Consider the following 20,679-nt stretch of genomic DNA (forward strand, 5'->3'; position numbering starts at 1 on the left):
ATCTTCTTCTCAATTTACTAACAATATTCTATCATTTTAAAACAGCAAATAAAGTAGCCTACCTAAAAAGCATAGGCATTTGTGGCACTGATTTTAAATTGTGCATCAAAAACGTATCCCATATAAAATCAGTGTGACGAACTGATTTAATTTCCTAACTAAAACTCCCACATGGCATACACTTTTTTATTCAATTCCAATTTCGAAGAGATCTATATGCCCATATGCACAGGTATTTGAAAGTGTCGTCTTTTGGTTTTATGCGAAATCGAAAACCGATAAAATCCAAGAGCGACTTCCAGGGCAGCAGGACAGTTGGGAAAATATATAGATGTTTTATGCCAATAGGCTAAATCGTATTTCCCATTAGAGCACAGTGGGCTTCCTCGCTTTTACTAGCTCCATTCATCTGCAATCATAAACTGCGCAATGGGGTGGCGCAGCTTAAACTCAATCTGCTCGGGGAGTCTAGTTTAATGCGGCACATCAAAACTTAACGACAACACCTACTCCAGTTTGTTTTATGGCCACAAAATGAAACAAAAGACCGACTCGGATTCGCTGGCTAGCTGCTGGTGCTTATGCCGTGGAACCATGCCAAATGGCAAATACGGACGGGAGCTCATAATTTTACACAATTGTTGCCCCCAAAACTTATGAAACATGCATGTCCGTCGACACCCCGAAAAAAACTAAAAGCAACAAATTACGACAGCACCAAAGGCACTTGAACTGATGCGGCACACACAAAAAACTGAAACTGCGGAAGACAGAGAAACAATACTTAAGAGGGTATCATTAAAAAAGCACAAACCCTAAAAACAGAAAAACCCAAGACCAAGACCCACGAATCTCGCTCCGAAGTTGAGTAAACGCTGCAGCAGCGGCGTAACGAATTTTTATTTGGCTTTTTTCTGGCCAAAGAGCAGCTGCCGCCGTGATCCGAAAAAGGCGAAAATCTCAGGAGAAGAAAAGGCAGATAATACAGTTGATAATAATCCCCAGCAATGTAACTCAATCTCTGCTTCTAAACCCCGCCAATGGGATACGAAAGCGGGCAGGATGCACGGAGCACATACATCGCTGAACCTCACCAGAAGAAATAAATATGGGTATTTGGTATTGTTTCTCCCGAAGCGAATACAAAATATGCTATAAGAAATTTTCAAACTTAAGGATAGACTCCTTAAGAGATCAAAATAACAAAAAGTGCATTACTCCCTTTGTTATTAAAAGATGTAACTTTTTGCTTTACCGGACAACTAATGCAGCACATTGTCAATGTAATGTTATCATAAGGTATAGGAAATGAGTTTACTTTTCCTGCTCCAAAAATGTAAGCGATTTAGAATCTAGTAACTTCCCAGAAGCGTATCAGAGTCACCACACTCAATCCCAGAAATAACTGAGATCCCAGCAATGCGCAAAATAACGTGCATGAATGATGAAATGCAGCGAAGGCTGCCAAGAAGCGGCGCTCAGCAAAGATGCAGCGGCACGGGTAAGAAAAGAGCAGAATAAAGCTGAGGCAGGGGCGGAGCAAGCGGGGGACTTTGACTGGCTTTGGGACAATGGTGCGGCCTGCTATTAACGTCCAGCGCACACATGAAACAAGATATTTGTACCAGGACCCGATGAAGTATACTTCTTCGTGGCTCTTAAGTCGATGCTATTATTGCCTGTAAGACTTCGCCTTGGACTTCTTCTGGCCTTAAACTGGCACTGGGACTCCGACCTGGGTTGCGACTGAGGCTCGGGATTGAGGGTCTGAGGCAGGAGGCTCTTGCAAGACAGCGGAACGGGTTTGTCAGTTTGACTTTGACTCCTCGCAGGCCGGCCAGTTTTCGTGATGCACTGCGAGCAGAGCAAACACGAAGTGCATTCCATTTCTTTGAATTTCATTTATATTCTAATGTATGGAAGGAAGTGTTTTAAAACGAACTTGAATCTACAAGAATCTCATGTATGAAAGGAAGAGTTTTAAAGCGAACTTGAATCTACAAGTGTGCTGCCAACATTAGAAACTATATTTCGATTCCAACTCAAATTAAACAAATATACTATTATTATTTTTCCCACTGTAATGATGGCACTCTGGGTGCTGCCTTCCCGCAGTTTCATTTCGGACCTCCTTGCCGCTGCTAGCTCGTCGACTTGTGTTCATCTTTGCCTTCGTTTTTCAAATTTTTTGTTTCTGGTTCTTCTCGGCTATACCAATATACAACGAAACGACACACGCTGCATGCGGTGGGGTCCGTGGTGCGATACTCGGACCAAAAACTCGAAACCGAGGACCCAAGACCGGACCAGGGGATCTTCGATGGACCGGTGTGAGTAATAGGCGGCGTTGCCGTTGTAGTAAATGAGCTTACCAGGTGATACCAAAACACAAAAGAAATTATAGTAATCAAATCATTTTTATGTTAAATTATGATCGACAGCAGGCAGGCGATGCGGCGCGCTGCGGTGCGATCCGATGGCAACGATGGGAAGAGGGTCTTCTGTGTTCATTGTATCTTTGAGATACAAAACTGCATGATGGTCCGTGCAGTCAGTCGTAGTGGGTTTTTAATGAAACTTTATACTAAATAGCAAATTGTTGTTGGCTCTTGTCTTTTGGGTTTATGTGATGTGTGCAGCGCGGTTGGTCGGTCGGTTGTTCGCTGGTGTTGCTCAGCTCTAGCCATGGCTAATTATCTTTTGGATTGCAACAAGTTTATTAATGTTTATGCGCTGGTGTATAGAGCGCCCGACTTCGTGGCTAAAATTTATTGTTGCACTGCTTCATTGAGGCGCGGCGGCTGTGGTAGCTCGATTTTTAAAAGGTTTCAATGAACATTTATTATGATTGCAGGCCGGTCCCATAGTCCCCGGGTTGCAAGCTTCAAGCTTCAAGTCCCTGGTATCTGGTCCCTGGTCCCTGTTCCCCCGATCTTCGGATTTGGTCTGGAGGCGAGCCTTTGGCTAATAATAAACATGTATACATAGTTGTTGTTGGCTAATATATCAACATTCTGGGACCCAACAAAATAAATGCTCATGTGTTCCCGATCTCCTTTGCCCATAGTCTGCACTTTGCCAGTGTTTATTCATTGTGCCAAATCCATAAATCATAGGAATTATGTTTATTCGACTGGGAACACCCAGCAAGTGCAGTTGCAGTTTTTCTTAATGAAAATGTTTAAATAAAAGCCCACTCAGTGTGTGCAAAATAAATCAATGGAAATAATAGAGAAGAGGACACATGCACATAATCCGGATGCCGTTCTGAGTGGATTTTAATTAAATTTGGTTTATGTGTTTGTGATTTAGAGCGCGGCAAACATAAAAAGGATTTTTTATTCGTTCTCACATATTTTTTTTTGATGACACATGCATGCAGTTTCAACAGCAATCAGTCAATTAAATGCGAGTTCCACCGATTGCCATTCATGGCAAATAGGTTAAAATATCTTTGAGTTATTACTCTCGAGGAGAGAGTGTTGAATGTTGATTGGAAGTGCGAGAAACTTAATTGCAGCTCAGAATCCGAAGATTTAATCTTAAGATTGTTGAGAGGGGATAAAACCGGATTTATTTCATTACCATGACAAGTACCAAAGGCAAAAGCCAAATGGCATCAAAAATTATTAACTAATAAAAAATAACAAGTTAACTATAAAATAACACTCAACAATTCAACCCAGCAGACCTCTTAATTAAATATTATTTAGTCATCTAACGACCTAGCTTTTATCACACAGCATAATAAATTAATTTGCCAAAATGGCTGATGAATTTCACATGACATAGAAAACACACAAAACCTTGACATCCAATAGACCAGATCCAAGTCGCATAAATTTTAAATTGATTTCCGCACACACGCAAACACTTTTGACTTGAGGCTGGAAAAATCCGTTCGAGCACTTACATCTGCAAATAGAGAGGGAAAATGGGAAACTTAATTAGTTAAATTCACAAACAAAGGCAAACACAAACAGAGGCAAACAGAGATGAATGAAAAAGAGACTCCGGAGTCAGTTAGCAGATGAAGACAAATAAAAGTGAAGTGGAGTCAAGTCGAGTCCACTGTCAGGTGGAAAAGTGAGGTAAGCTGCAGATATCGGCTGGGGATAAGGACCAGACCAGCGCCAACCAAACCAAACCAAACCAAGCCGGGCAGAACGAGACCAAAGATGCCCAAGATACCCGGGTGTTGTGTGAATCCCCCAGAGAGTGAAGTGCAAAGGATGCAAGCCGTCACGTAGTTCTTTGGCATGTGACGTCACACACACACACACACACTCGCACACACAATTGCAGACATTTTAATGGCTAATTAAATTGAAACAGAGCAATGCTTTTTCCACAGCCACCCAGGCATCTGTTTCCCATTTTATTCCTTCTTTCCCAACGACACAATTACAAATTGCCTTTCACAGCTGCAATAGTTGTGCTTGGAAATGGTAAATGGCAAATGGTCCGGGATCTTGAAATAGTAAGAGGGCGCTAAAGATAATGAATCGAATGACAGGAATCCCAACTCATTACGTAAAGAGCTCAGGTGCAGCGGAATTTTCATTTAATGCACAAGTAAAAAATGCATGTCGTTAATGAACTCTGTAGAAGTGATATTATGTGGTTGGAAATAAAACATAAATGCTATCCGAAATCTATTGCCGCTTTGTAGAACATCATCCACAATAAACATGCACAGACGTAAGATAAAATAATCCTAATGATTCATAATTTTAACGAGTCATTCATAAATTCTGCTCTTGATACTTCCCAGTTTATTAAGTTAAATCATTTCAGAGCCATAAAAGTGATTTTCTCCCACAAACACGCATTCAGAAGCACAGAAGAGCGACGAAATAATCAATATATTGTTTTTATTATGTAGACTATAGAGTGAATATCGAATTAAACTGACCAAAAAAAGAGCGGGGTTAAACGTGTGGCGGTTCATCTTCAAAGTGAATAAATCGAAATGTGTCGGGTTCCTCGCCTCCAATGGCTGCCAAATTGTTTCCCAAGAAGCGTATCTCAGTGTTGCCTTTTTCTGGTTTTTGGACAACAGGAAATCGCTGGCAGCCTCCGAATTTTCAGACAACGCTTTTCGGTAGATTCTAATACAGTATGCTAACACCTTCACCGCGCTCAACGGCAACTCTGCCGTATTCCTAATCTCCTCGGGTCTCTGCTGTATCTCCTGGACATGTGAGAAATGTTGCGCATGTTCGGACAACTTTTGCACGATAATTAAATATTTTTAATTGCTGCCATGCACAGAATGCTGCCGCCGCTGCATTCAGCAGCACTGAGGCAGCTTTGCAGAGGAGCAAAAATTATTTCCATAAAAGTGCAAATCATTAAATCTTTAGCCGCAGGAACATAGCTCTAATATTTGCCACAACCATTCGAGCGCATGTATCTACCAGATGCAGAATGTTTCTTTCCTCTTTATTCCTCTTTTTTATTTCTTCCTCTACAGCTTTTCCACAAATCTGGCTTGCATTTTCGGATATACCAGAGATTTAGTGGCTTGGAGGAGTGGACAGAATTAAGGCGCAGTCGCAGTGGCAATGCCACACAGTGCTGTTAGTATAGCTTTTTTCGAGTTGAGCCTGAGTTCATCCAAAGGTGAAAGCAACACGGCAGAATAGTAGTATGTGTGTATAACTTGTATTTAACAATAATGTTAACGAATATTATGCACCTAAAATGTAGGAATGCGAAAAGTGCAATTCAGATATGGTAACAATATATTACACCAATATTAATGAAGGAAATCAAATTTGTTTAATAATTGACTAATGTTTTAAGAAGTCGCTTGGAAATGTTTGCACTCAGATTTAGCGGCTTTTCTAGTATAATATATGCCAGGCAGCACCGTTTGCCAACAGAAAGAAGCAACAAAATTCATGGAGCCGCAGCAGAAGTAGAACTTTGTGTGAGTTGGTTTGTTTGTTTGGCGCTGCCATAAAGCTGAAGCCAGTTTTGTTTTTAAGCATACATCGCACACAGACGAAGATCCCCTCTTAACCCCTACTTCATGCTTAACCCCCCACTACCCACTCCAGTGCCGACTCGCTCGTATGGCTTCCTTGCCGGTGCAGTTGCAGTTGCAGTTCCAGTCAGAGTTGCACTTAATGCATTTTTCAGTAGATGTTTTTTCATGAAAATATTTCGTGAAATTATAACGTGGCGTTCTGTGACTCCCTCCTCCCTACCGAGTTTCCTCGTGATCTGTGGCCACTTTGCCCCATAATCGTATTTATAAGATACAGTTTTACTTTGTCAAGCCACTTTTTCAGCATGGCATACTATATTTAGTGCGCACTTGGATGGGTTTCCTTTGTGGGCCAGCTCCTAAGAGTTTCCCTCCAGCCCCGGGACGGCTCACTGGCCGTGATCTAGGAGATGATCCATCAGTGAGTTGCGTAGGTGTGAAAACTACAGGTATGCTAATGAAGCTGTTGGACCATGGGAAAGAATTTAGATTCCCGGAAGGCGGAGAAAGTTCAAGTGATATTGGCATTGACTTCGTATACAAGAAATTATCTGTGATTTTATTAGAATAACTTGCCTAATTTATCTCAAAATAGTAATGTAGTTAATTTAAACTATACGTCATCTCGCCCTATAAGCCCCTAAAAATCTTTACTTAAGTCGCCGCTTTATTTCATCACACAGCTTATTAATTAATTTCCAACCCTTAAACGAATTTTGAGCTGTCTTAACAGCTTAAAGTGTTTGTTTGTTATCGCAGTATGGCAAATTACTTGGGCCTCACTGCCCAATAGTGGTGTAGATAAAAAAATATCTGAACGGAGATCTGCATGGGATTAATGCAAATTTCACTTAGACAAATTGCTGAAATAAACCGCGAGTTCTTTTACCCACCCCCGAAAATCCCACCAGAACAGCAATTCCATCATCGGAATAACAAGCGGAACGAAGGACGTATCTAATTGAAAGTCCCCAGTCCTTCCGTAAAAGGCTTCTATCAACAACAGTTTTTCCAACCACTCCACTCAACGTAGCTGGTTGCATGAGAGCGTAAAATCAGCTTTCGGCCGAGCCGAATACAAAAAACATTCCAATCAGCGGCTTAAGAAGAACCTGGATGGTCCAACACAATCCATCGAGGGGTTGATACTGGCCACCATGAAGAAGGATTAGGACTACGACAGGAGGGTGTTTGATTTGGGCCCACATGGAAAATTAATTAAATTTGATTGTCTTGAAATTTATGGCCATCGCTTTGTGATTGTATCCAAAATCGCTGGAATTTGTTCAATGGCATTAAATAGAAACGATAAAGTTTTAAGCAAACAAAATATATATATAAAAAAAAAAAAACAATAAGTATTTCGAGACAAAAATCAGTTTTGTTTGCTTTGGGAAAGATGTGCAGCTGAAAACCGAGATTTATTCTGAAAAACAGAATACAAAGCTTTAAAAGTTTGCACTTCTACTCGAAATGAAAATGTCGTAATAATTTTTCCTGTGTAACCTAGGCATCCCTTACGTCGGTTGCTCCCTTGAAATGTATCTTTTGTATCTTTGTGCACTTAACACGCATTCTAATTGCAAAAGCCGAGCTCCGAGAAGTGAAAAGAAATTATTAACAACAAAAGCAGAAGCTGGAATTCCACTTGGCTGCGATCTGGGACTGGGTCTTGGTCTGGGAATAATACTCCGTCTCCAGTTGGCGTGTGAGTAAGTGCGCCCCGAAACGGAAGGCGAGTTTGGACCGAGTGGAGAGGTAAGGGTTAAGGCGCGGCGGGGCTGCGGATGCGGACGGGGATGGATGGGGGTATATAAAGCGTAGCAAAACGTTTGCACGTTGAAGGCATAATAATAAAAGGTTAAAAAAGGCGCAAAGAAGATTAAATGCTTGAGAAGATGCAATATTTTTTGCTTCGCCTGCTGCTGCTGCTGTTGCTGCTTTTGCTGGTGCAATGGTTGTTGCTGTTGCTGTTGCTGCTGCTGCTGCTGATGGTGCTGCTTTTCCTCTTCCTTTGCCTGCAGAAAGGGGCGGGGCAGGGCGGGGCGGGGCAGACACTGCACTTATGTTGCTTTGTTGCTGTTGTTGCCGGCCGACTGCAATGTTGCCGTTGCAGTGCTGCAGTGTTGCTGCTGCTAGCCCGCCTTGTAATTGCACATCATGTAGCTGTTGCCGTTGCCAGCTTTCGACCTGGACTTCAGAGCTCCCCTGCCCCACTCCACTCCACCTGCCCCTCCCCCGGCCGACAAGCACTTGCCTTTTAGTTAACTATATTGTGTTCAAGTTGAAGGCACATGGTAATGGCAATGGTTGCATCTTGCTCACATATTAATTGCCGCACGGCTGCGCGCCTTTCTGTGGCTCCCCAATCACTTGGGCTTCCAGTTTAGACTTAGACCCCTCCCGTAGGTGCATATACACGTATGTATCTCCCGCTTGGTCTTCGGCTGCATCACGCAATCGCCTTTCGCTTTATTATACACTCGACCAATGGGGCTTATTGGCCGGGTGAACCCAAAGGATAGATGTGAATTTTTGAGAGTATCATATATTCCTATCTGATCTTTGAAAGAACAGTAGTTCATTTAAATAGGAAAACGAGATGAGTTAAGTTAAAGCACGTCAAATTATGGGACTTTATACGCTTGATTTTTAAATTTCACACATAAATATTTCAAAAACGGTTTATATATTCCCCAAACTAGTCTGCTCTTTTTAGAGAGCATTCTTAGTTCTACCTGCAAAGCCGCGTTTACCTTAGCCTTGCTGCTTTCCCCTTCCCCTTTTATGCGATATTTAAACAAATTGCTTGTAGAATATTTGTGACATTTTGTCATGCCCGGCGAGTTATGTGAGTTCGCCTCGTCGGCGGCGAGTGTGAGTGTGTCTATAAGCTCCAGGTTCCAGGCTCAGCGGGCAGTGAAAATTGAGTACAAGTTGCTTTGAGTTGCATCATCAATCATTGCACACGTTGAATGATGTTTTGTCACAGATATGCCGCCGGCAGCAGCAAAAGCAGCATCAGGCACCGCCAGCGACATCAGCTACACCGGCAGCATCAGAAACAGAACCCGAGCAGACGAAGATATTGGATGGAGAACGGCGGAGGTATCTGTCAGCTACAAAAACAAGTCAAAATATTTATAAAAGTCAAAATTGACGCACAGTTGGTGGGAGGAGGTGGAAGGTGTGGAAGGTGGGGTAGGTGAGTTTGGGATTTTCGTAGTCGTTCTCGTATTCGATTTCGATTCGGTTGGCTGCTGGTTAACTTACACACACACCTAAACACACCTCAAACCATCTCATCTCTCATGGCATTGTAATTAATAATCCAAGATGCGCGTTTCGTCATTTTGAGCTTGAGAAATGACGCCGAGAAAAGTTATTCTTGCGAACCATTGTCCACATCGATTGGATTTCTGCAGCATACATACGTAGAAGAGTTTCGTGTAATGACAAAAGTATTTGTAATTTTCCGTTTTAGTTCCGCTCTTTATTATTTTCTCCTTCGTTTTCGGTGCGGTGTCCCCAAAGCGTTTTGAGTTACAGCAACGAAAACTAGAGGAATTCCTCTAATCAAAACTTTTAGAACCAAGACGAAAAAAACTTGAAACTTTAGCTTAACTCGAAGATAAATGATTTGAGTGAGAAAAATACTAAGAGCAAGTGTTTAGTTTAGATTAAAGTTTCATAATTAGTCGGCAAATAAAACGGATTAATTCGTGAGTAAATAAGTTTCTCACAAACAAAAAGATTCGTCAATGCGAGGCTTATGAAAGTATTCGATTGTGAAACAAAATGTGATTCACAACACACCGAAATTTGAAGCTTAATCTTACTATGGTAAATAGTGTAATAGCGTAAATTTGTCTATTACATCTTAGATACGTATTTCCTTAAAATGATTCAACTTTTTTTCACTTAATAATCGCGTATTAAGAACTTAAATCCCAAGAAAATATAATCCCTTAAGTTTGGGTTTCTTGCAAAAACCACAAAAACCGAGAGGAAAAATTCAACAATTTAATGCAAAATTAGTGACCGTGTCTTCGTTTTCTTATCCGCATCTTTCCCCTTATCCGCATCTGAGTTGTCAACTTTAATTATTGGCCACAAAAACCAAACTGAGACTGAGACACGCTCGGAGAACTTTAAGCCTAACCATGTCAATTGTTTGACATTAAAATGCGCAGAGAAAGACAGTACAGAACTGGCTCTAAACAAAAAGCCAAAATTGAATTCCAAAAGCGAAGTAACGAGGGATGCAGGAAGGAGGCCAAGACGAGGCGAGTCGAGAGTAAATACCGCAAATAAAATAAATTAAATAAGAAAACTACCGCTGTCAAAAGGTTTAACATTTCACTTAAAAACAAAAACAACCGAGAGTCGAGAAGAAATGCTGAAGAGCCGAGTTGAGAGTAGTGTTCTGCGTGTGTTTTGCCTGATTCTCGGTTTCGGTTTCGGTTCTTCGGTTCTTTGGTTTTGTGCCTCCACTCAGCTGAAGTCGAACAACAATTTCCAAGAAAATTAAAACATGTAAAGACATATCTTTTCATCTGACAAACAAACATGGACCTGGACGGTGTCCCATGCATATGTAAATATATCCGTGCTTCTGCCCCTCGTCTGCCTGTTCGACTCCTACATTTAGCATTTAACTCTTTTGTCGAACATTTGACGATGGGGGGCACCCGAAAAATAAGAAGAGCGTAACCTAAAGCTCAAAAGGAAATTACAGAAATGCCTGAAATCTCATAAATACTTCAATCAAGTATGTCCAAAAATAAGTAAAGATATTTAAGCCCAGGGGCCGGGAGTGAGTGCCTCCAAAATGCTGAAGGTACATATATACCATACATAGTGCCTAGTCCCCAACCCGAATGGCGACAACATCTTCTGAGGGATCGGGATCGGGATCGGGATTCGGATCCCAAGACAAAACAGAATACTGCTGTCTGGCATTTCTTATTTTATTTTTTATCCCGACTTGAGCCCGCTCGTTGTTGTCCGTGTGTATTGAAGTATGTGTCTTGTCATGACATAAGAAATTGACTCCACTTGAATTCGAAAAAGGAGTGCAGCGGCAGCAGCATCAACAGCAAATGAAATTAAAAAGTAAATGCAACCATAAATGCAAGCCCCAGACAACCGAACGATGTCGAAGTATCTGTATCTGCGGAACTTGAGCGGAGCAAATGAAGTGCCTGGCCCCGAATTGTAAAGACTTGGCAATAGCAGCAGCAGCAAACAACACATGAGAGTTCCTTTTGATTTGCTCAAGGAGTTTGGAGGCGAAGTTTTAAAGGGAGAGTAGGTATTGAAGTTTGCAAAATGTCTAAAGAGACTTTAGACTATGCTCTTTTACTATTCATGTTGAGTTTTTGCTTTGTTGATAGCTGTCAACAGATGCGATTTACTAATAATTATTTATTAATAGTTATGCTATAAAATTGCTAATATTAAGTTGGCACAGCAACAATTGTGTTACAGCGACTTTAGGGCTCTTTTAAAAGTCCCAACTTCTTTAAACTACCTTGCGAAGGTGATTATTTTTTATTAATGCACCATAATTTAAAAAATTGGTAAGCCCCAAGTGGCTGCCTCCTTATTCTTTCTTTGAAACCTCTTTTTACCTTTCGCACACCAACTTTTCATTTATCAATAATCAATAAAATATTAAAACTTCCCTCGCCCATGTTTAAAGCTTTATTGGAGACTGCAACTGAAATGAAGCATCCTCCTTTTTTGTTTTCCTTTTTTTTTTTTGGTATTTATATGTCCGCCAATTCATATACATACATATATAGGAGTATGTGTCTGTAGGTTTTGGCGCTCGCCGTATTGAGCATTGTTTTTGTTGTCTGCGCTGCCTTAATTTTTGTTTGGCTGAAGAAATCCTTCTTCCCTCCTGCATTTTATTTTTTGGATGTGAGTTCTCAGTATAGTGGTGCGTTACTCAATAAAATTATAGATCTTTATAAAGGTAATAAACTGCTTTTACTGAAAGATTTACTTTTTCCACTAATCATGTTTTTTAATCATATTTCCCGTTCGACTTTTGGTATTCCGCCAGTATTTCTTCGTTCACTTTTTTGGTGGGACTTGGGGCCTTTTAAGCACATTGCCAGGGCAGCAAAAGCAGACAAGAAAACAAAACCCACATGTGAGCATTTAATTTCAACAACTGTCGCCGTGGCTACCAGGCGAAATTCCAATACGAGGCCAAGAGGCGCTGCAGCCACATCCTCAGCAGCAACATCTAAGGCAGCAGCAGCACCAACCAACAGCATCAGCAGACTCCATCTGAGCTCCACATTCCCTGCCCCATCTCTTGCCCGCTCCCTCACCTCTCCCTTTCTCGCATTCTCCGGTTGCAGGGAGCAGCGTTGCCGACACCAACGGCCCTCATGTTGGACACTAAACAGCGGGCGCTGCCAAATGACAACCAAACTACATGAAGTACAACAGCAACACCAACAGCACAGCAGCGACGGCAGCGAGAACAACAACAACAGTGGCCAAGTAACAGTGGGAGCCGCATTAATATGGCCAAGGTAAAGGGTATTTAAAAGCAGCCAAGCCACCAAACCAGGCCAAAAAAACCGAATTCCAACTCAAGCCAGGAGAACCCTGGTGAGGCCAGAAAAAAAGACAAGAGGAATGGGAGCCGAAACGACAAATGTGGCTGCACAGTGGTGCCGATCGAGCAGATCATTAAAAATATAACTTTAGCTGAAACATAAACGGAGTTAAGCCTAAGTTTAATATAACTTAGTTAAGCCTATAACTTATATCGTTAGTTTGTTGATGAAAATAAGGGAATGAACAGTAATACATTTGATTTCATAATTTATTTCGCACTTTTATTAGAGCGACACACCTATTTTAAGGCATATTAGTGCAATTGAGTTCCCAATTAAATTTGAATTAACCTTTTGCATTAGGGATCTCGACGCGGAACCACTGTGCCCACTGGGCGTTGTTTGCTGGCTCGACAGTTCTGTTCAGTTCGCCTGACGTTGGTTGTTCGTTTGGGGGATACGAATACGAGTATGTTGTTGCGGCTGCTGCTGTTACTGCTACCTCTGCGGTGTGTGTGGGTTTTGTGAACAGGTAGTTTTCGTCTTATTTGGTTTTTGGCCAACATTTTTAAGGCCGAAAGGAAAGGAAAGTAAAAGCCGCTGCGCTCGACTGTTCTTCGTTCTTCGGGGTTCCCCTGCTTCTGCAACCCCAGCTCTCCGCACTCGAAAAGGATGAAAATTAAAACAGTCTTAAAAAACATGACAGGCAGGCAGTCAGTCGGCCGCACAACCCCGAAATTAGTTGACAAGGATGAAAGGAGCAGAAAAGTGGACTGGGACTGAGGAGCCCGAAAATGAAACCGGCTCCGGCTGAGCCGTGTTGTTGATGGAAGATTTACATAATGCAGATGATGGTGGCACCGTCGTGTGGGAATTTTATTAATGAAAGAATTATGAGAGGTTACATAATGAGGAGCCCCACGCCGACCAACTGGCTGGTGGCATCGATAAAATCCGGTTCCCGTGCGTGTGCGTCTGTTCTCTTGTTCCATTCGACGCGGCAACTAATAACGAACCAATGTCCTAGCCCTAGTCCTCATTCCAATCGAATACATTAGCCCCAGCTCATTGTTTGAGTCGACACAACAAATTAACAAAGTTTTCCGAAGAAATGCGTAATTGAGGGTCAGTTAGGAGAGACCTTTCCCTTGAACTAATTTGACAACTCTCAGGGCGAAATTAACGGTCACATTTGGATAGGGTTTCGGGTTATTCAATATTTTACATGACAGAATGGAACAGCAACAAAAAACGTAATGGTTACACATGCTGCTTTGCTTTTAGCCAATCTGCGGATGCGAAATGGAAACTGTTGCCAATTTCAAATCGCAATACGCACCTGTCACATAAATCACAGTCCAAATGTGATTTATTAGCTATTCATATTAGTTACTTTGGCTCCTGAGGGGCTCCCAACAAAAGACACACGCTAATATAAAATAAGCAATATATGTAGGTATGTGTATAACATATGTATCTATGAGATATATTGTGTTCGCCGTCTTGCCAGCTGCAAAACTGAGTCCTTATTTTTTGTTTTTATTTGTGGTCTGTAAAATATTGAAATTGAGTGCAAACTACTTGAACTTTTGCCAGTGCCCTGTGTGGCGAACCACCTCGCAGATACATTATTAAAATGATATAAAGTAGCTGAGACATGAGTGCAAAGTATCTGCAAGTTGCATGCGAATTGGCAATGAACTCGGGCCAAGTGGCTGCCGTGCAATGGCCCTAAGTTATGGCGAAAGTATCTCGTTGTGCTGCTTTTTTCGGGAATTTCTAACGGAGGCCCCGCTCAACTGTGCTAAGCATGTGAAAATGTATCTGCGGATTAGAGCGAGGAATGTATGAAGAAATATTTACGTAATCTGCGCTGTGTATCTTTGAGTTTGGGTTAACTGATGAGTGATACAGCTGAGGCTGCGTGAGAAAGTTATGAAACATGGAAGTGATTCGGATAAATTTGTAGATATATTCATTCATATATATTACGATAAATATCGTTTGGAGCAAACAAGAATTAAAGAATTTCAAAAAGAATCTACCAAAATGCGTGCTGATAGAATACGAAATTGTTGTCGTTGGCTGCAATTTTATCTAAAATTACCCACCACATTAACCATAAAATTTACGATACTTGCAAACGTCCGTTAGCCATAAAATACCCACCCAAGTGACTGCGGACTAAGAACCTAAGGTGTATGTATGTATGTAAAGGTGGAGGCACAAACTACCAACTATCTAAATGTATATAAATATCGTAGAAACCAAAAACATGCTCTGCCATCCAGATAGAGCTTCTTCTGAAGCAACAAATTTTAATTACGATTTCCGTGCATTCCACTCAGTCTTGGCCCAATCCCATCTACTCTTTCAGCATCCCTTTACAACGGCGTTCCATAAAAACCAGTCTCAAATGCGTACATTTTGGCTAGATTATGCAGAAGATACAAAAAGCACACACTCTGAGCATAAAGCTGGAGAGGATAGCCACGCTGTTAACTTTTATTGGCGAGCTTTAAAGCAAATTTGTCTTGGCCATTTCAGTTGGCTACTGCCTCTTCCCGCTGCATCATGGCTAAAAAAAAAGATTTATGACACTGCCGCGCGTACACCGCGCATTCAAAAATTGTTGAAAACAATTAGAATATTTTAGCAACGACCAGGGGAGACTATAAAAGTTATATGAAGAACCCGACGAGTTTCGAGTTAACAGAAAAGCGGGGCAAGCGCCGAGGGACCCGGTTGTAAAAATTATGCGCCAAAATGACTTTGACAGCAGTCGCGACTGGCGTATAGCGACCATCCCCCGGTTGGCCTCGTTTTTATGGTCATAACTAAGTAGCAGTCATTGTTTCATATGACTTATAATTTGGCACACATTTACGATCTCTTCGGCCGTAGAGAAACGAGGAACCTTAGCTGGGGAAAGACCAACCAACCTCCCGGGGCAACGTCAACAGGCCGTCATCAAAGTCGCTGCTGCTCCATGATACAACATAAATGACGCGAGCGTGGGTTGACAACAAAATAGGGTAAGTCCGATGCGAAGGTAAAAAATGACATCAAAAAGTATTTTAGTCCTTCGGAATACCTGGAATACCCTTTACGAAATACGGATACTGGATATTTTAACCATCCACCCATAATCATCAGCAGCTAGGTCCAATCATATTATAAAAACGGCTTATTAAGTTCTACTATCTCTCAATCCCACCTCGCAGCGACGATGAGCTCTCTCCGCCATATCCTTCGCAGCACCGGCAGCAGCCAAAACCCACTCCTATTTTACGGTTTCCTCATATCTATCTGCGTGTCGATTTAGTAAGCGCTCTACGACTCGAACTTCAAAATGAGCCGCAGGCCTCAATCACATCCAAGCACAAGCAAACGAGGCAGCCAACCAAACAACCTAGCATCCATCCATCCCAGCTTTTCCATCGACTCGGAATAATTTTATTTTGTCCGCCTGCCGCCGCCGCCTGGCCTGTGTTTTCTTTCATTCGCTGCACATTTTCCATTTCATAAAGCAGCCAGCTCGGCCTGTTTATGATTTAAGTTCGCTGGGAGAGGCTGCTTATTAGAGGCCGACTTCCTTCTCTATGGAAAGAAATCCAGAGCGGGGAGGGGGGTACGGGCGGAGAAATGTCGGCGACGCATTAATGATTGTTAGTGAGTTGTGAAATTGCTCTAACTGCACTTCAAGCAGCAAGGCAGCAAGGCAGCAAAGCAGCCAGAGCGGCTTCCACACCATTTGGCCTGACCAGCATCGAGAATCCAGCATCCGTATCTGACTCTTTCCGGCAGGTTCTCGGGCTCAGAAGCCAATGAGGCAACGGACCAACCCGTTCGCATATTAAAGAGTAAATTTTTCAATTTCACAGACATTAAACGCGGCTGCTGCTGTCTCCGCTTAACTTAAGCTAAACGCTCTGCCTTGGGCCAATTCCAACCCCCGGCTCCCTGATTCTTCTTTCGTCGGCTTTGAATTTGAGCCGAGTCGAGTCTGCTCTCAGTTTAGCCATTAAATAGTTTGTTAAAATTTGCCTTATTAGATTATTAAATTTTCGCAATTTAAGCAAAATTCGTTTTGGCATTTTCGGGGCCCCGAAACGTACACAGAAAACAATATTTTAAGTCTTTTGATTAATAGACACGGGTAGAAAATTTTGGAATGATAAATGTAAATGTAGAAATGTCAAAAGTTTTGGACTATGTTCATTAAATAAGGGTTTTTGCATTAAAAGTTAAGAAAGTAGCGAGAAAATTGCCCACGGGAAAATAATTTAGTTTTTGATGGTTTTTTGAATTTGGCCAAACTATTCCGTGTTCAAAATAAGGTTAAAATAAATATTATGTGCAATTACTGTTGTGAATGCAGAAATTTAGGATTTTTGCAACTGGACGATGGGCGGGAAGTAATGGCTGAACATTTCTCCAACTGGCCAGTAAATCATTTCTAATCCATCGCTTCTCGGCATTGTTTTGGCCCCAACTACCATCCTTGCTAGCCCTGGATCTACATACCACTCACAGATACACACGCACATGTGGGCAAAAACGTATCTGCAGCTTGCATAACTCTTCTTTCGCCACGTGTAGGAAAGGGTCAGCAGGAAGGGTGGACGGGGGGAGGTGGAAATGGGGCTGAAGGCTGAACGGCCAAATTCGCATTACCCCCCAGAGTGCATGCCTGGCATGTCCTCATCATCGTTCTCAGGCGCTCCGTTTCGAAACCTCCTCGTCTCCCTGCGAACCTCATCATGGTGTTCACTATCGCCATCGATGTGTGTAAGTTGGTTTATCGACATGTGCGCCCTGGTGAAAGACTGGTGAGGAAGATACGGTCGAAATTCCTAAAGAGGAAGTTCCTCAAGATTAAATTTATTTTGGGCAACTTCAAGAAAATTCTTGAGAACTGACGTTTAAGTACAGAAAAGAACTGCAGAGTGCTGACATTTGGTATTAAAATATTGAGAGCGAATATGTATTTATTAATACTTCTGGGGATATATAGTTTTAAGTGCGTAAAAAGATTTGTATCTAAACTCACTTGAGAATTTCGGTCCGATGGCGATATTGTCTTGCGCATATAAAACTGAAAGTAAACTGGGATAGAAATGAAATTTTTTAATGACGAATGTGTTTATGTACGAACATTTTAAATATAAGTAATGAATAATCTATTAAGTTTTTTAGCTGTAAACCTTTTTTCTAACATCCTGTAATCCTGGCTAGTCTCACAATTTTATTTGTTGAATGGTTCGTTGTAGGCAGCATAAGCTGTAAGCTCTATACAAGGCAATCGGGAAGGTGTGGGCAGGAGGTAAGTGGGTGCCTTTGGGGGTTCAAATGCAGTGCCCTGTACGGGGCTTTTGTTGCTACTGGCCATATGCCAATTTTCGGTAAACTAACTTGCCTAAACTCGACAAGCAAATTGCCTTCATTAAGATACATGCTTGCTACCTACAATTTAGGCACACATACGTGTAGCCATATACATGGCTAGGCGTGTGTGTACCTCCGTGGACATGTAGTGGAACCTACCATCTTCATTCAATGTGCATTTTACTAGCGACCTGCACTTCTTCTACTTTGGGTATCCCTATTTTCCAACGTTTTTTTTAGCTTTTTCCCAATTTTATTTTGAGAGCTTCTCTAACAAGCGAAGCGATGACGACGACGTTGACTACGTCAATTGGGTCAGAGCGGCAAGAGCAAGAACAACAATATGGACAACAACAACTACAGCGATTTCAATAGATATATGGAAGAATATGGGGGCTCTCGATGCACTGGAAAAGCGGGCGCAACAGTAGCCACTTTAAGACGCCCACACATCGAGCCCCCGAAACCACACATTTCCAAATCAAATACTTAAAAAAATTATAACAAAATGGAAAGCCTAAGCCCGAATATACAAAGCCCAACAACCCATAATGAATGGAGCAAGAGTGTTAGAAATGCTTTTTGCTTTAGTTTTTTCTTCGCATTTCGTGTTGCTTTGCATACACATTAGAGTTAATTTCGAATCGCTTTTAAATTAGCTTAATTCGCATTAAGTGAGCTGAAATAAAACTCACGCCTACAAAAACTAAAGGAAGAGGCTACAGCAAACAAGAAAGCGTGAGTGTGAGTGGGATTTTTAAACGCGCTGTGATTGGGGATATACCCAAGACTTCGGACCGAATTCTAATTTATTATCAATTCAATATCTTTAATTAATATATTTTTACTATAATCGTAAAAAAAACAATTTTATATGTGATTGAAACATGTAACGATTCTTTCAGTACCTTTTACATATTCATTTAAATTTAGTTTTTTTATGCCTTGAGAGATCTTCAGGTGCCAGAACACCCTTCGTACCCTTTACACTCTCGAAAGCCAAGCTCAACCGGCAGCTAAACATTTAAATGTTGTACAAAAGCAATAACAAACGAACTTAAGCTGCGGAGACCTCCGAATACGAAAAAAGTGCTGAGGCTGAAACTCAACCTGAAGCTACATGCTCGAAAGACACAATCCCAGCTGCACACACAGATACATTTTGTATCTGGAAAGCGTCGAAGGCGTTCGACGGAAAGAAAACAAAAACCGCCCGCAGCCAAAAAGTCAAGCCGAAGAACCATCAACATCAACACCATCAGAGGAAGATTCAGAAGGCAAGTGGCAAACTTTAAGATACATTTCGGTTGCTGCTGTCGATTGGCGACGGCCACAAAATTTTTTTAAACGCTAGAACGCCTCTTTCCAACACTTTTGCAATGAAAAAACCGCAAAAAAGTTTTTCCTCTCTTTTTGCAGTCGCTGCGGTTTTTTGGTTTTATTATTGCTGGGTTTGTTTCTATCTTTTTTTCTGGTCCGGCTTGCAGATTCTTTTGAACAATTATTTGGACTCGCAGTTTTGCGGCCTTTTTGGGTTAAAGTCGCCAGAGCAATGAAACAAATGAAACGAAATGATGTTGAAAAATTTAAATACATTGCAAGGAAAAAAGAAATTCCAATTATCAATTAAGTCAACTCCGTGCTGCTGCTGAATGTAATAAAAAACAGAGGCAGGCGAACGATGCAGCAACTGGATTCTGGGATTCTGGACCTGGACTGCGATGTCTGGGATTCGGTTTCCTGTGTCTCTGTCTCTCTGCGAGAGAAATATTATTCGGAGAAAACGACGAGAGAAGGCTGAACAAAAAGATAAAAACATTAATTATTATTAATTGCTTTTTCTTTCTCTCTCCCTCGTTGCGCATTCTGTGTATTCTTAATAATATTTTTTCCTGTGTTTTTATTGTATTTAATGCCGTTTTGGCCTTTGTTTCATCTTGTTTTATGTGCGCGCATTTTCTTTCATTTGGACCTTTTTTCCCCAAGATCCTTTTGGCCACAATGTCTCCGTGTCCCTTTTATTATTCCTGAAGTTTTTCTTCTGTGTGTGCGATTTAAGCCCTTGAAGGCAATCTCTGGGTCGAGATTAAACCTGTTCTTTAGTTAAGTTTTTTGGCTGAGAATAAAAACTGAATCATTTGACTGTGTGTCTGAAGCTAATCGGAATGACAAGATTCTAATTTGGAAGATTTACAAATTCTTGTTTTCATTTTGCTGTTTGTGTTTGTATTCTTTTTCATTTGATTTCTGCGTAGGCAGCAACTTGTTTGACAAATTGCTGGGTTTTATTTGGGCCGAGAGCTTCAGGGCTGACTTACAAAAAATCGCAAATTTATAAACGATTAAATTTATTTTATTGAAAAGATATGGTGGAAGAACAACCATCAGCTGTAAAAATTCAGTTTTTCGTCTCGGTTTAATTGATTCCCAATCATACAATACGATACCATTTACCATGATGTTCGTGTGAAGACTTTTGTGTTTAGGTACTTGTGATATGGCTTATTCCCATTAGTCTTGGATTCGGTTTTCCCGATAAACTCTTTTACATCCTTCGAGGCCCGGTTATGCAGTCTTGCCACAAAAGTTTGCCTGTTAGCAGGCGATGAACCGAACGGCCAACCGAAAATTGCCAAGTTTATCGATCAGCTCGGAAAACTAAATAAAATAAACTGCAACAATTTGCAAAAAGCCAAAAGTGGCAGCTCGTTGGCT

General features: G+C 41.4%; 1 protein-coding gene across 4 annotated transcripts in view; it reads right to left on the reverse strand.

Moving 5' to 3' along the window:
• Positions 1 to 20,679, reverse strand: part of LOC6618225 — a 69,557-nt gene that overhangs the window by 37,066 nt on the left and 11,812 nt on the right. The window contains exons 2-3 of one of the 4 annotated variants that reach the window (XM_032718514.1): positions 17,630 to 17,685; positions 12,253 to 12,254 (exon numbers count right to left, since the gene is read on the reverse strand). The exons of 2 other annotated variants lie outside the window; for them this stretch is intronic. In XM_032718514.1, coding sequence (XP_032574405.1) covers positions 12,253 to 12,254; positions 17,630 to 17,685 — 58 coding nt within the window. Of the gene's footprint in view, positions 1 to 3,829; positions 3,916 to 12,252; positions 12,255 to 17,629; positions 17,686 to 20,679 lie in introns of those variants that run through there. One more of the 4 variants, XM_032718509.1, reaches the window with a different exon arrangement.

This window comes from Drosophila sechellia, chromosome 2L (genome assembly GCF_004382195.2).
Source record: "Drosophila sechellia strain sech25 chromosome 2L, ASM438219v1, whole genome shotgun sequence".
In the NCBI taxonomy this organism is placed as follows: Eukaryota; Metazoa; Arthropoda; class Insecta; order Diptera; family Drosophilidae; genus Drosophila; species Drosophila sechellia.